This window comes from Capricornis sumatraensis, chromosome 3 (assembly GCF_032405125.1).
Source record: "Capricornis sumatraensis isolate serow.1 chromosome 3, serow.2, whole genome shotgun sequence".
Classification (NCBI taxonomy): domain Eukaryota; kingdom Metazoa; phylum Chordata; class Mammalia; order Artiodactyla; family Bovidae; genus Capricornis; species Capricornis sumatraensis.
This window is the reverse complement of record NC_091071.1, coordinates 125,351,964-125,367,279: the sequence shown is the minus strand read 5'-3', so window position 1 is coordinate 125,367,279 and position 15,316 is coordinate 125,351,964. Positions and strand designations below refer to the sequence as shown.

The following is a 15,316-nucleotide window of genomic DNA, read 5'->3' as shown; positions in this document are numbered from 1 at the left end:
TATCACTTAAAACTGAGGGAATAATGATTTGGGACATTATCTACTGATCTGAGGTAGGCTATAAACTAAGGGAAAAAGTGTTAAGGTATTGAGTTAGATTTGAAAATGACACTCTACTTCATTATCATATCAAAATATTGTATATTTTGATATTATACATATATGAACTATATATCCTTAATTGTAATATATATGCATATAACACACATAATATATATGCATATGCACAAATATTATTCATTCATCCATTTATACAAGTATTCTTCCCAAGGCCATTACAGTTAAATCATACATTATATCTCCCTTAAATTTCAAAAGAACCCTAGGAGATAGGTATTATTATTATCTAAATTTTACAAATGAGGAAACAATCTATAGTCACAAGGTTAGTAAGTCAGATATATTAGAAGCTTAATGCATATTTGGTAAACATGTTCATGTGTAAATTCAAAACTTAGTGATAGATAGTCAGGTAATATACAACAGTTCACCTGCTCATGGAGTATAAGCCTTTCTCCTGTTTTAGAATACTCTGTGCCAAAAGTCTTATGAAAACTGAGCAAGAACCCAGACATTGTTTCACTTCTCATATAGGAGTAGAAAGTACCTTAGTTTCCAAGAATGAATAAAATATAGATTCAACAGTAGAACACCAGAATTGGTGAACTTTCTGAATTAGAATCCATGCTAATGGGGCCTAGAATTTGTCTATCTTCTAAAAAGCTTCCTAAGTAACTCATATTAATTTCAAGTATGAATTACAAATCTAGAAACCACTGGATCTCACTGCTCATGGTTGAGATTTAATGAGTGTGGTTCTTAACTAGCTCTTCATTAAAAGGGCAAAGAGGCTGCATGGACAGAGAAGGTATGTTCCTAGTTATAGTTTCCATTCTCTGAGGCTAAGAGGCAAGCCATATGGGAGAATATAGCGACTTAAATCTCAGCTCTGATACCGGACAGAACTATGTTGAGTCTTTGCTGTACCACAGCTAGTTCGTTAGTGGAGCAAGCTACTTGATGCTTTAAAAGTCATATGCCTTTTCCATAAAATAAGAATAACAACATTCCTTGTCTCATGGTGGATGCTGGCAGTGTTGTGGTGATTAAACAAAAATAATATATTCCTTACTACATGACACAAGTTCTGATACCTAAAAACCATACTACGTATCTTACCATTATTGAAACATCAGAAAGTATTCAGTTCAGTTCATTCGCTCAGTTGTGTCCAACTTTTTGCGACCCCATAGAATGCAGGACGCCAGGCTTCCCTGTCCATCACCAACTCCCAGAGCTTACTCAAACTCATGTCCATCAAGTCTGTGATGCCATCTGACCATTTCATCCTCTGTCATCCCCTTCTCCTCCTGCCTTCAATTTTTCCCAGCATCAGGGTCTTTTCCAATATGTCAGTTCTTCTCATCAGGTGGCCAAAGTATTGGGAGTTTCAGCTTCAGCATCAGTCCTTCCAATTAATATTCTGGACTGATTTCCTTTAGGTTGGACTGGTTGGATCTCCTTGCAGTCCAAGGGACTCTCAAGGGTCTTTTCTAACACCGCAGTTCAAAAGCTTCAATTCTTCAGCACTCAGCTTTCTTTATAGTCCAACTCTCACATCCATACATGCTGCTGCTGCTGCTAAGTTGCTTCAGTCGAGTCCGACTCTGTGCGACCCCATAGATGGCAGCCCACTAGGCTCCTCCATCCCTGGGATTCTCCAGGCAAGAGTACTGGAGTTGGTTGCTATTTCCTTCTCCAATGCATGAAAGTGAAAAGTGAAAGTCGCTCAGTCATGTCTGACTGTTAGCGACCCCATGGACTCCAGCCCACCAGATTCCTCCATCCATGGGATTTTCCAGGCAAAAGTACTGGAGAGGGTTGTCATTGCCTTCTCCATCCATACATGACCACTGGAAAAATCATAGCTTTGACAAGACGGACCTTTGTTGGCAAAGTAACACCTCTGCTTTTTAATATGCTGTCTAGCTTGGTCATGGCTTTCCTTCCAAGGAGCAAGCATCTTTTAATTTCATAGATTCAGTCACCATCTACAGTGATTTTGGAGCCCCCAAAATAAAGTCTGTTACTGTTTCCATTATTTCCCCATCAATTTACCATGAAGAGATGGGACGGGATGGAATGATCTTAGTTTTCTCACTGTTGAGTTTTAAGCCAACTTTTTCACTCTTTTTCATTTTCGTCAAGAGGCTCTTTAGTTCTTCTTCACTATCTATCATAAAGGTGGTATCATCTGCATATCTGAGGTTATTGATATTTCTCCCAGCAATCTTAATTCCAGCTTGTGCTTCATCCAGCCTGGCAATTCACATGATGTACCCTGCATAGAAGTTAAACAAACAGGGTAACAATATGCAACCTTGACGTACTCCTTCCCAATTAGGAACCAGTTTGCTATTCCGTGTCCAGTTCTAACTGTTGCTTCTTGACCTGCACACAGATTTCTCAGGAGGCAGGTCAGGTGGTCTGGTATTCTCATCTCTTGAAGAATTTTCCACAGTTTATTGTGATCCACACAGTCAAAGGCTTTGACGTAGTCAATAAAGCAGATGTTTTCCTGGAACTCTCTTGCTTTTTTGATGATTCACAGATGTTGACAATTTGATCTCCAGTTCCTCTGCCTTTTCTAAATTTAGCTTGAATATCGGGAAGTTCACAGTTCATATACTGTTGAAGCCTGGCTTGGAGAATTTTGAACATTATTTTGCTAGTGTGTGAGATGAGTGTAATTGTGCGGTAGTTTGAGCATTCTTTGGCATTGCCTTTCTTTGGGATTGGAATGAAAACTGACCTTTTCCAGTCCTGTGGCCACTGTGGAGTTTTCCCAATTTGCTGGCATATTGAGTACAGCACTTTCATGGCATCATCTTTTAGGATTTGAAATAGCTCAACTGGAATTCCATCACCTCCACTAGCTTTGTTTGTAGTAATGCATCTGAAAGCGGACTTGACTTCGCATTCTAGGATGTCAGGCTCTAGGTGAGTGATCACACTATCATGGTAATCTGGGTAATGAAGTTCTTTTTTGTATAGTTCTTTTGTGTATTATTGCCACCTATTCTTAATATCTTCTGCTTCTATTAGGTCCAGACCATTTCTGTCCTTTATTGTGCCCATCTTTGCATGAAATGTTCCCTTGGTATCTCTAATTTTCTTAAAGAGATCTCTAGTCTTTCCCATTCTATTGTTTTCCTCTATTTCTTCGCATTGATCATTGAGGAAGGCTTTCTTATCTCTCCTTCCTATTCTTTGGAACTCTGCATTCAAATGGGTATATCTTTCCATTTCTCCTTTGCCTTTTGAGACTGCATCCAAGTACTCTGTTTCAGACTCTTTTGCTGACTATGATGGATACTCCATTTCTTCTAAGGGATTCTTGCCCACAGTAGTAGATATAATGGTCATCTGAGTTAAATTCACCCATTCCAGTCCATTTAGTTCACTGATTCTGTGTTCGATGTTCACTCTTGCCATCTCCTGTTTGACAACTTCCAATTTTCCTTGATTCATGGACCTAACATTCCAGCTTCCTATACAATATTGTTCTTGCAGCATCGAACTTTACTTCCATCACCAGTCACAGCCACAACTGGGTGTTGTTTTTGCTTTGGCTCCATCTCTTCATTCTTTCTGGAGTTATTTCTCCATTGATCTCCAGTAGCACATTGGGTACCTACTGGGGAGTTCCTCTTTCAGTATCCTATCTTTTTGCTTTTTCATGTGGCTCATGGGGTTCTCAAGGCAAGAATAATGAAGTGGCTTGCCATTTATTTCTCCAGTGGACCACATTTTGTCAGAACTCTCCACCATGATTCATCCGTTCGTCCAGAAAGTATTAGAGAGCAAAAAGGAGTCTGTCTGATCTTTGACTGTCAGTGTGCCTTTATTTTCCCAGGTTTGTTTATTCATCCTAAATTTTTCTTGTTCTAGAATAACTTCCCCCCCTCCCATTAAAGCTCTGGGTTGTCTCACACTTCTTAATGATGTCTTTTCCATGTGGGGAAAATGCTTTAAAAGAAGTTTCCTGGGAAAATATTTTCCGTGCTACTTTCCTAAAAATATTCTAGAGTATGTATGCCACAAATAAACTGATTTAGCTCAGAAGTATTGAAAGAAAATATTGTGTAGAATTTTAAAATAAGAAGTATTACAAATGCATTATATGCTGGATTTCATTACTAGTAATCATATAATATACTATACCAAGTACAATTCATAGACCTAGTTTTAAATTCAGTTCTAATAAGTAAATGTATTTGATCCTTTTGGAAGCAAAATTGAAGCACTAATCCAATCACTAATCCAATCTTCAATGCCATAAAAATTAAGGCCAGTCTACTTCCTTGGTACTAATGATGAGGCTAAATAGTGTATACATTTTTATTTACATATTCAATAATATGATGCTCTGTTCACTGAATGATGTTCTTCTGCCACTTGGTGGTGCTTGCCAGTTTCAGAATTTGTTTCTTGGTGGCACTGCAGCACTAAGTAGAAAGTAAGCTGAACAAAATCACAGCATTCCTACTGGAAAGGCTTTGCTTCAAACTGTTTAATAATTTAAAGAACCTCTGTGGAAGCAACTGCATTTGTTAACCAGTCACAACCAGTAATTTACTCCTTTGGAGTTTTAAGTTACTTTGGGCAAAATGTCTTAGGAAGAGTACATATTATTAGAGAGCATGCCAAAAATTTACTTAGCAGAGAATTCAATAACAGTTTTACTCGGCTAAGAGGTTCTGTAAAATCCTACCTCTATAGCCAAGCACTCATACCCTAGCAGGTCCTGTTTCATTATCATAATTCCTGGGTAAACACTTTGAAGGACTTTGCCTTCAGTTTCAAGCATGACTTATTTTCATAAGCCTGATTAGTTACCACACCAGCCTTGCTATGGAAAATGACATGTCCTCACTTTGAACTGGGGAGTTGTTCAGTCTTAATCTACATTAGGCGTGTATCTCCGTTGCCCTCTCTGCCGAAAGAGTGCAGGGAAAAGACATCTCCGATTCCTTGTTTTTGCAATATTGGCTGGCAGTTCTATCTAATGGGTATTCTGTTTCCTTAAAGAATTTAGCTGCACTGTCTAGAATCCGATTTTCTGATGCCTCCAACGTCTGGTTAAATTGATTTGTTTTAATGGAGTCTTGGTAAGGAGCGCGATGCCACCAACTAGAATGCTGGGATCTGCTGCTTAATTACCAGGAGCAGACACACAGATTCAGAAATCTTTGGAGGTGGACGGGGGGGATGGGAAGAAGGATCTCGGGGCGGAGGCGGAGATGTAAGATAAAGGGATGGATTTCACACAGGATAAAGGGAAAAAAAAAAAGATTTCTTTGAGGCACTGAGGTGTTGCACGATCACATCTCTCAAAGGAGAAGTTAAAAAGCATGGAAGTGGGAGGAGGTTGAAGGTTAAAGTACTTAAAAGGATAGCTCGGGTACAATTTGTTTTTCGGGTGGTACTGCAAAGGATAGATAGTCCCTGTTTTCAAAGTGTATTGGTGTCTCTTTTAAGTGATTGAGAATGGACACTAATTGCCTGCGAGGCGCTCTCGCGCAATGCTCTTCTAATTTCAGGGGACATAGGAGAGACAGAAAGGTGAGGTTTAAAAGAAAAATAAAGGAAGAGATGAGGGTTCTTGAAAGAAAGAGAAGGAAAAACATAAAAGAAGCGAGAGGAAGGGAGGAAGGCAGGGAAGAAGGAAGGGAAGGAAGAAAGGAAGGAGCGGAGGAAGGGAAAGAGAAAGGAGAGTAAGGGAAGAGAATAGGCGGAAAAAAATCCTGAATCACAGAACAATCACACGGAATATAAACACTGAATGATCACACAGAAAACTCATTGAAATCACTGTGCAACGACGACCCGGGTCACGAGAGGAAAATGCTCCTCTGCATCCTTGTCCCGGGAAACTCCGGGTCCCGTTCGTTACTAGAGACTAAAATGCCATTAGGCTAAAGAGTGTTGTCTAACTGCGTGAAGAATGCAGCAGACGATCTGCGGGTCTCACTACGCCGTTTGCCGGCGCTAGTTGGGGCCGGAGAATGAAAGGCGCAGAACCAGAGACTCGCCAAATGAGACCTCCTTGCCACCTCCAGGTCACTGGAGAGCCGATAGAGACCCGCGTAAAGCTCCGAGGACCACTATCCGCGCCGCCGAAGGGAGCCGCTCTTCCCAGACGCCGCAACCCGCGGATGCTCCTGGCAGTCCGCCGTGGCCGATGCAGAGAGCAGCCTTTCCTTCCTCCCTCTGACCGCTTGTCCCAACCCATCCTGACCTCCGAAACACATTTGCCCGCACCTCCCAGGCAGCCACACAAACAGGCTACCGGCTGGAGAAGAGTGTAGTGGGGAGAGGGCTTTCAAATCTCCAGCTCCTCGGGTAGACTCGGGGTTTCAGGGGGCCAGGGAAGGGAGTAGAGAGAGAGAGAGAAGCGAGCTGGGAGAGCCTGGCTGGCTGGTTGAGGCAGCTTGGCGAACAGCCTTAGGTTCGCAGGCTTCTGTGGGAACGGCTGCTGCTTCCAGGCCAGCCTGAGCTGTTCTCACACCACCGCCTCTCACCCTCTCCTGCTTCCTGCTACTCCCTAGAGAAGCGTCCGTGGGCTCTCCGCGGCGATATTCCCAGCCTGTATCCCGTCACGGCCAGGAGGCGCGCTCCTGCACGCTGTAGCGCCGGGCGCCAGCAGGACGCCCTCTCCTCGGTGCCCGCTTTCCCCTCTCCTGTCTGCTGCGACCGCTCCTCAGCCATCTCCACCCTCGCCAGCTCCAGCTCCGAGAGACGCCACCCAGCCGCGGCGGGCGCTAGAAGCCGGAGTCACGCACGGAAGAGGGGCTCTAGATCTGACCCAGCGCTCGGTAGGGGGCGTCCTGGGGCAGAGAGTGAAACAGCAGGTGGTATTTAAAGGTGAGGGAGTCTCCTGCCCTGCAGCCCGCAGTTCTCACTCGAGCCATCCCCGCCTTGCCCCACTCGGGCCAGCGCCTGGTGAGCTAGCCCATCTGTGGCATCCGCCGTCGTCTCCTCCTAGCACCTCCTCGCCAACCCCTCCCTCCCGGGACCTGCATCCCGCTCAGCCAATCAACGCCAGACTGCCAGTTCCCACGTGATCCCGGGCGGGCTAAGGACCTGCTGCTTCCCAAACGCCAGAGGGATGCGGGCAGCAGAGCGCGAGAGGCGGCTGCTAGGCTGCGGGGCGCTTTGACTCTCCCTCCACCCAGCCTCTTTGGGCTCCTCTCGTCTGCTCTCTGGACTTCGGTCTCCTCTTGCTGTCCTGGCTTGCCAGAGCCCTCTGCTTATGGCAGCAGCTTCCCGCGTCCCCGGCGCAGCTTTTCCGTGGACGACCCTCTCGCTCCCGGGGCTGAGCCGGGTCACTGGATGTTGCTGAAACTCTGGAGATCATGCGCGGGTTTGGCTACTGCTTCCCCGTCAGGTGCCACTGCCACCGCCGCCGCCTTTGCTGCCGCCGTCCGCGGGATGCTCAGTAGCCCGCTGCCTGACCCCTGCGATCTTGTGTTCTCCCGAAGCCGTTTGCTGCTGCAGAGTTGCGCGAACTAGTCATGGTGCTGTGGGAGTCCCCGCGGCAGTGCAGCAGCTGGACACTTTGTGAGGGCTTTTGCTGGCTGCTGCTGCTGCCGGTGATGCTGCTCATCGTAGCCCGGCCGGTGAAGCTCGCAGCTTTCCCTACCTCCTTAAGTGACTGCCAAACGCCCACCGGCTGGAACTGCTCTGGTAAGTCCGAAACCCCAGCCCTCGACCTCTTAGCCCCGCAGAGGAAACGCACTGTTTCCAGCACAGACCAGCCTACCCAAGTGCTTCTCCCCAGCTCCTCCGCTCCAACGCTCCCAAACCGTTGAGACCACCGACCTCAACCCAGAGAACTGTTCCAGGCCGCTAAGGAAAGGGGAGGGGGTCCTGATGGGGCGGTGTACAGAAAGTGCAGGTAAAGGAACCTTGCACTTAAATTGGAGCTGCGGAGATTTTAAGAAATAGTAAACGGGGAGGTTTTGTGGATTCATTGAAAAGAGACCCAGTCCTTGAAACACTAAATCAGAACCTTTTCTATCATTAAAGAAAGCAGTCTAGCTGAAACCAGAGAGAAATAACTTTAGGAGATAGAACGAGCGAGAAAGCAATAAATCAAACGGTGACTGCAGGGGAAACATTGATTACTAGCAAAAGTACCATGAGAGTTCACTTGTCTGGCATTCAAGACAGGGTCACACAAATTCTAAAGGAGCTTGGGTTTCCAAGACATTCAGTTTCTCTCTCTCAGCCCCTCTACCCCCCTCCCCCACTAGCATATACAGCGCCTTCTCTACTGGGCTGCAAAAGACGTTCTTTTTGCATCACCGAGATGCCTCCCTCTTGCCTCTCCTAGCTCCTAAACGGTCGAAGGAAGTTGAGACAAGAATCTTTCGTCCGTCTCCCAGGCTGGGGTGGGTATGACCAAGGCCCCACAGGCTCACCCATAGGCGGGCGGAGGGCGGAACCGACCCGAGTGGGCGCCGGCTCCTCCATTTCTGGGCAGGCTTCCTTGGAGTGCGTCAGGCGCTCTTCTTGCTTGCTTGGGTCCCTTCAGAGTCTGAATGCGAGAGCTTGGCAAGCTTGGTTCTGCTAAAGTCTCCTAATTAAATAGGAGCCGAGGATAGGAGTTGCTGCACGGTTCGAGTAGCTTCGCCTTTCAGCATGACAGCCCATAACTACCGGCGCGATTGTGGTGTTTGGGGCATTTTAAACTCCATTAGCATGCCTGGATATTGTCCCCTAGGTCTGGTCTGTTCTAGTTTTAGCCAGTGTGTATGTAATTTTTCATCTCCTGTATATATAATTCTGCCGAAGTTGAATCTAGCTCTGAATACAGTGGCTTTTAGGGATGTATGCGAGCTGAAGTGTATGTAACTTTGGAGAAGAGAGAATGACCAACTGTAACTCATAGGATAAAAGAATATGCCATGCTGGGTAGCGACTGATGTAAATTCCATGAAGAAAATTATTATACATCATGTGGCTTGTGCTTTTTAGAGACGAGTTGAAATTTGTAACCCTGTTAGATTTGGGTCAATATATTGCCTTTGTTCTGTTTGGGGGAATTTCTAAATTTGGCGTTTTCATAAAGCTAAACATGCTTTCTTTAACTTACTCATGGCTCATGCATGAGTAACATCTATGTTATTTTGGAAAGACTAAGTCCCACTTTGCAGGTACCTAATCACTTTTTAGGTGCTTTACCATAGGAATATTAAGTAACCTGCCAAATCAGTTATTGGAAATGTTAATAGATTTGTAACCCAACATGACCAGTTTGTTTCATCCCTAGCTATGGTACTGTTTTAGGAAATAACTAAATAATATGAAATTGGGGATGACAGTTAAATTCATTATTACCAGATACCTAACAGGGATTTGCAGAAACTAAAGAAAAGAAACTGGTTTTCCAGGCAGATTAGCAAGAACCTGTATCCCCGCTACCCCTGTTAACTTGGAGGTGATCAATCTTCGTTTGAGTCAGACAGACCATCAGAAAAAACACTGTGCCTGTTTATCTTTATTATTGGAGCTTTGTTTCCTCTTTGTCTGGAGAAATTCCAAATAAGGGGTTGTTGCAGATCTTAAAGCAAAAGAATGATTAAAAATGGAGGAATAATGAAAGGACATTCTGAGACCATCACCAACTCTTTTCTAAAATGTGAAGTTTGAGGGTCATAAACTATAGTCTACTTAATGAGAAAAAATAATGAAACTACGAAGCAATGTTAAATATTCACTTACCACTGCCAGTACTAACCCAAACTAAAATAAAATAGCATCATCAAAAAAGAAAAAAAAAAGAATATTCAAAGACAACTGACTAGAAAAGAATTGTGAAAGAGAAACTAGTATTAACCACTTAACTAGAATTTTTTTAGGTTATCAGTAAAGAATGACCTTGTAGTACAGCTGTGGTTGTTGGAATTAAAATTTAGGGCAATTCTTTTAAAGCTTCAAGATATTTCTTTTGTTGTTGTTGTTCAAGTCTGTAATATTTAATGACTGGCATGTTCTCTTTAAATTTGAGGTTATGATGACAGAGAAAATGATCTCTTCCTCTGTGACACTAACACCTGTAAATTTGATGGTGAATGTTTACGAATTGGAGACACTGTGACATGCGTCTGTCAGTTCAAGGTAAGAAATCTCATATTTGCATCTTCTGATTTACTAATGAGACTGCAAAGCAGAGATCTTGTTTTACAGCCCATCACTTGGCAATTTATAGCTGTGCAAGCTAAAAGGAAAGCTGGCATCAAACAAAAGTACTGGCAAGAGAGCCAACTGATGTCAAAAAGACACAGCTTTTAGGAGAAATGTATGTGCCATAGTTATAAATGCCACTGGAGGTAGAAAGCTTCAGGTTGTCCTTTTGGTGTATCAACAGAAAAGTAGGTTTCTGTGTCCCTTCTAACATGCATACTATAAATCAACATAATAGCCAAAATTGTTGTTGGAGAAGTGTGGATTTATACTTTTGTTCTGTTGATTGAGGCTATCTTCTTTGGATCATATTGCTCTGTTTTAATGGTATTGGGTTTTATTATTTTGGCAATCTAGTTGAGTTTTTAAATGAACTCCTTATCAATGTGACTTTAAAACTACTGTGCTAGATTGGAAATCATGACACTTATTAGTACTTGTCAACTTTTCACGGATACCACATTCAATTACAATTCCTAGGAATCCAAAAGAATGCAAATAGACAAAAGTCTTTTCATAAACCTGAGGAAAATGTGCTTTGCCTAATGTTAAAAACATAAAAATTAAAAGAGAGATTGCCCAGTGATGTTATCAAAACTGGATTATTAGTATTTTTTTAAAGATAGAGCTCAATCTCATTATTATAGTCATGATCTAACAAATGCTTTCTACCATGTGAATGTTAAAAGTTTTCTCTTTCAATATATTTTTTATAATTCAAGTATTATAGATGCTTACTGATATCTTAAAGTGTTATTGAATTACTTTTTAAAATACACATGAAATCTAAGGTAAGTTTCAAACAAAAAATATTCCCATTAAGGAAACTATATACTGGGGGTACAGAAAACTTTTCCAAGGTTGTAAGCAAATTATGAAAAAAACATCAGAAAGGATATAAAACAAATCAAATATTAGAATTCAAATTCAGGTCTAAAATTTGTTATAGTTCAGTGGTCACTCACTATCCACTCAGTATCCATAGGTCACTCAGTATCCACCGCCGCAAGTACCAAAATCCAAGGATGCTCAACTCCCTTATATAAAAGTATGTAGAATTTATATATAACCTATGCACATGCTCATGTACACTTTGTCATCTCTAGATTATTTATTATATAATGTATAGGCAATATAAACATTGTAAATACAAAGTAAATACCAATTAGTTGCTGGTAAGTGGCATATTCAAGTTTTGCTGTTTAGAACTCTCTGGAATCTTTTTCTCAAATATTTTCACTCTGAAGTTGGTTGAATCTCTGGATGTTGTTGAATCTCTGGCCCTCAGATTTGGAGGGCCAACTATATGTAATATTTAGAATTGTTGATGAAATTTAAATATTTTAGATTAATGTCACCTCCCAGTGATAGAGAGAAGGGAATTCACATTTAAATATGGTTTGAATGGCTTATAAATTAGCTAAAAACTTCTTGGACATTATTTTTTTGTTTCTAAGAAAATTAATAAACAGCTGATACTTGTACAGTGCACCACTACCCAGTAGGTACGCATTGCTGTGCCCATACTATAGTCTTTAAACCATACTAGAGTATTGGAAACATTCATGCATATTTAATATTCATACAATACCAATTTCTAAGGTCTCCAGCCGTACTGAACAATTTAATTATGTTCTCTCAGTGAACTACTTGAGAGAGATGGATCATAAGAACCCTGCAAGTCATACTTTCCCCCAAGCGTTAACTGAGGGGAAAATAAGTTGGATAAGTTATTAATTAGAAGCCCACAGTATTTTATCAATTTTTTTTTCTTTTTAGTTTGTAATTCCCAGAAATATATCTTATTTTCGTACCCAAGGGTAGACATAAGATGTAAACCCATGAACGATATAAAATGAACCAAGAAGAATGTTCCTCAAATGGAAAGCCATAAGTAGAACAAGATTTCACCAAGAGGCAAAAAAAAAAAAAAAAAAAGGGTTCATAAAATTAAAAATGGATGCATGCTACTAAAAGAAAATATATAATTTTCTTTTTAAAGAAATTGTATTCAGTTTTCAGGTTGCACAAAGAGTTTTAGTAAAACTTTTATCAACAAAGATATTTATGCTTCTTATGCATTTGGTTAGCCAGTTACATTTGTCATTAATTTAGATAATTGTTAAGTGGGATAGATTACAGGGGACAGGGCTAGGGGAGTGAATGCAAGTTTGAATAAGAAACTAAAATGTAAATTTTATTTTCCTAATGCCTGTAGCATTTTAAACTTACTACTAGATTACTGCTGCTATTAGTTTGTGCTTTGCAATAGTTGTCAGTCTGTCAGGTGAAAATAAACATTCCCCTAGTGGAAAATTTAGACTCTGCATGTACCAGGAATATAGAGTGGCTGAATTAAGTTCAAGATCAAAGAAAAATGTACAAGTTGCGCAAAGAAAAATAGATTCGATATTTTAAGCTAGGAGTATCTTGACTCAGTATTTCCAATACTTTCAAATTAATTTGAGAATTTTTTTCTGTTTTGCTCACTCTGATGAAAAGGCAGATGTCCTGAAAAATCCATTTTCCTATATACTGTTCTGGATCAGCTTAAGCCATCTACTCTATTTCTCCTGATTTCAGATACAAGTACAAATTCTTCTATTCAAAATGGGGTGCAAACTGTGGTTTCTGGCTGAGAGATCAACTTAAAAGAGTATTGGGTATATGTGTGTGTAATCGATGTTTTCCAGTTTGAATTACTACTGGAATGTTAAGGTGAACAAATATTTATCTTCACCTCTCTTAGATGATTTGTAATAATCATATTCTACCATCCAAACATGTTATCTCATTTATTTCTCGTATCTGAGTGAGGTAATTATTTTTTCCTCCTTTTACAGATGAGAAGATTAAGGCTTATAAATATAAATAACTTACAACTAAGTGGTGATCCTACAGCAAGAATCTAGGTCCTTTGACACCAAATCTAATTTTTTTCTAGGACATGATGTTGTGGTTGTTTAGTCACTGTGCATGAGATTTTCCAGGCAACAATCCTGGAGCAGGTTGCCATTTACTTCTCCAGGGGATCTTCCTGACCCAGGGACAGAACCTCTGTCTCCTGCATTGGCAGGCATTGGCAGGCATATTCTTCAGTGCTGAGCCATTAAGGAAGCCCATATACAAATAAAAGCATTAATAAGAACAACAAAAGTGCCAATTTATTATATACAACTTGGTATAAAAAATAGTACAACTAATTCTTAGATGATGATATGAGTTCCATAAATAGCCTGCAATCTCATGCATCTTACCTTGCTTTCTGCATACCAAATGGTATCCTGGTCATTGTGGTAAATAACCATGGGGCGAAAATTGAGAGACAATGGATGGACCAATGGCTGGCTAGCTGGCTGGCTGGCTGGCGGGCTGAATGGATAAAAGAAGGAAGAGAGGAAGTAAAGTCACAGATGCATCTATTCATAGATACCACTGATCACATCAATTAATATGTATGATCAATGATCACTTTATAATTTAAAAATATGGTGAAGCTTTATGTTTTATAAATATCATTTAATTTGATTGTTTTCATTTAATAAGCTATGCCCTAGATCTGCAATAGTTCCAGTAACTAGAATTGTAGAACAAATTGCCCAGAACTTAGTGGCTCAAAACAATGAACATTTATTTCGCTCATGAATCTGCACTTGGACAGGGCTTAATGGAAGCATCTCACCTCTGCTCCTCTTGGCATTAGCTGAGCTGGGGAGGGAACTCAAAGGCTTGGTTCTCTCAGGACTCACTCATATATTGGACAGTCAACTGGGGACTTTGGTCCTTCTCCATGTAGATCTCTCTCTGTTTGGACTAGTTTGGCCTTCCTCATAGCACAGTGACTGGGTTTAAAGGGCAAGCAAACATCCAGAGAGTGAGAAAGAACCAGGTAGAGTCTACATCCTTTAATGACCTAGCCTCAGAAGTCATGAGTCACTTTTACCATAGTTACAGGCCTGCCCACATGTTTAAAATCATAAAAAAATTCCACAAGAAAAAATGTAGTCACAGAGAAGTAAAAGTTACCTATGGAATGATCAAAGGATTGGGACATATGCAGGTTTTTTTATCTCTTGCTTTTTTGGAAGAGAAACATGCCATATCCTAAACCATTATTCCTAAGCCTTTGACAAGTGGGAATATAACAGAATTCACTTAACATCTGTGGAGCGCCTTCTACATGCCAGACTAGGGAAGGTGCTGACAATATATAAAATATAAGTTATGCATAGCTCCTAAATGCTGAAATCTCAGTTAAAAGAAATTCTTATTAATCAAACAAGCAATAGATCATATGAAAAACTTCTCACATGAATTTTTTCTTCATTTGTAGCAAAACAAATTCCATATATTCTAGAGCATCAAGTCATTGAATTCATTTGTATAACATGTTGCTGCTTTCTTAAGCAATGTGGAAATTTTGGAACAAAATCATTCACTGAAAAACACAAAGTTGGAAAATAAACTTAAGATTTTTAAAACATCTGAAGGAAAGCAGAATCACTTTTCCCCTGAGAGGAAGTTTGGACAACACATACATTTATGAGCTTAACCATCTGGGCCTGAGTCTTGTTTTTCTCTCCTACCAGCCAACAATGTGGCCTTTAGCAAGTCACCTAACATCTGAATCTGTCCCTTCCTCTGAAACTGAGAAATATTCATGGTTACCACTATAAAAAATATTTTCAAAATTGGGCATATTTTAATGTAGTAGTAAGCTCATTTTTATACTTAGGGTTAGCCTGTTTTCCTTTATTTTTCCAATTTTAGACATGCATGCCTTGGTGTCCATGTTAGATGGTAACTCTGCTAGTTAAAGTATATGTCGTGAAAGACAAATAATTTACATTTCTTTTTATAAATGAATATTCCAAAGCATTTTGAAACATGACTCAGTTAATCCTCCCAAATGCCCCAGTTAACCATTTCAAATGGGGGAACCGAGCTATAAACTTGTTAAATATTTTATTGCTGAGTGATATACACAAGGTCCTACACTCAGAAACGGGAGAATATGGGACGAGACTTCCACTTCTAAGCCTTAGTGATTTAGAGTATACTTCCT

General features: G+C 40.9%; 1 protein-coding gene across 1 annotated transcript in view; it reads left to right on the top strand.

Moving 5' to 3' along the window:
- Positions 1-7,577: 7,577 nt before the first annotated feature.
- TMEFF2 (transmembrane protein with EGF like and two follistatin like domains 2) overlaps positions 7,578-15,316 on the top strand; it is a 289,338-nt gene continuing 281,599 nt past the window's right edge. The window contains exons 1-2 of the mRNA XM_068968943.1: positions 7,578-7,749; positions 10,076-10,185. Of these exons, the coding sequence (XP_068825044.1) occupies positions 7,578-7,749; positions 10,076-10,185 (282 nt within the window). The remainder of the gene's footprint in view (positions 7,750-10,075; positions 10,186-15,316) is intronic.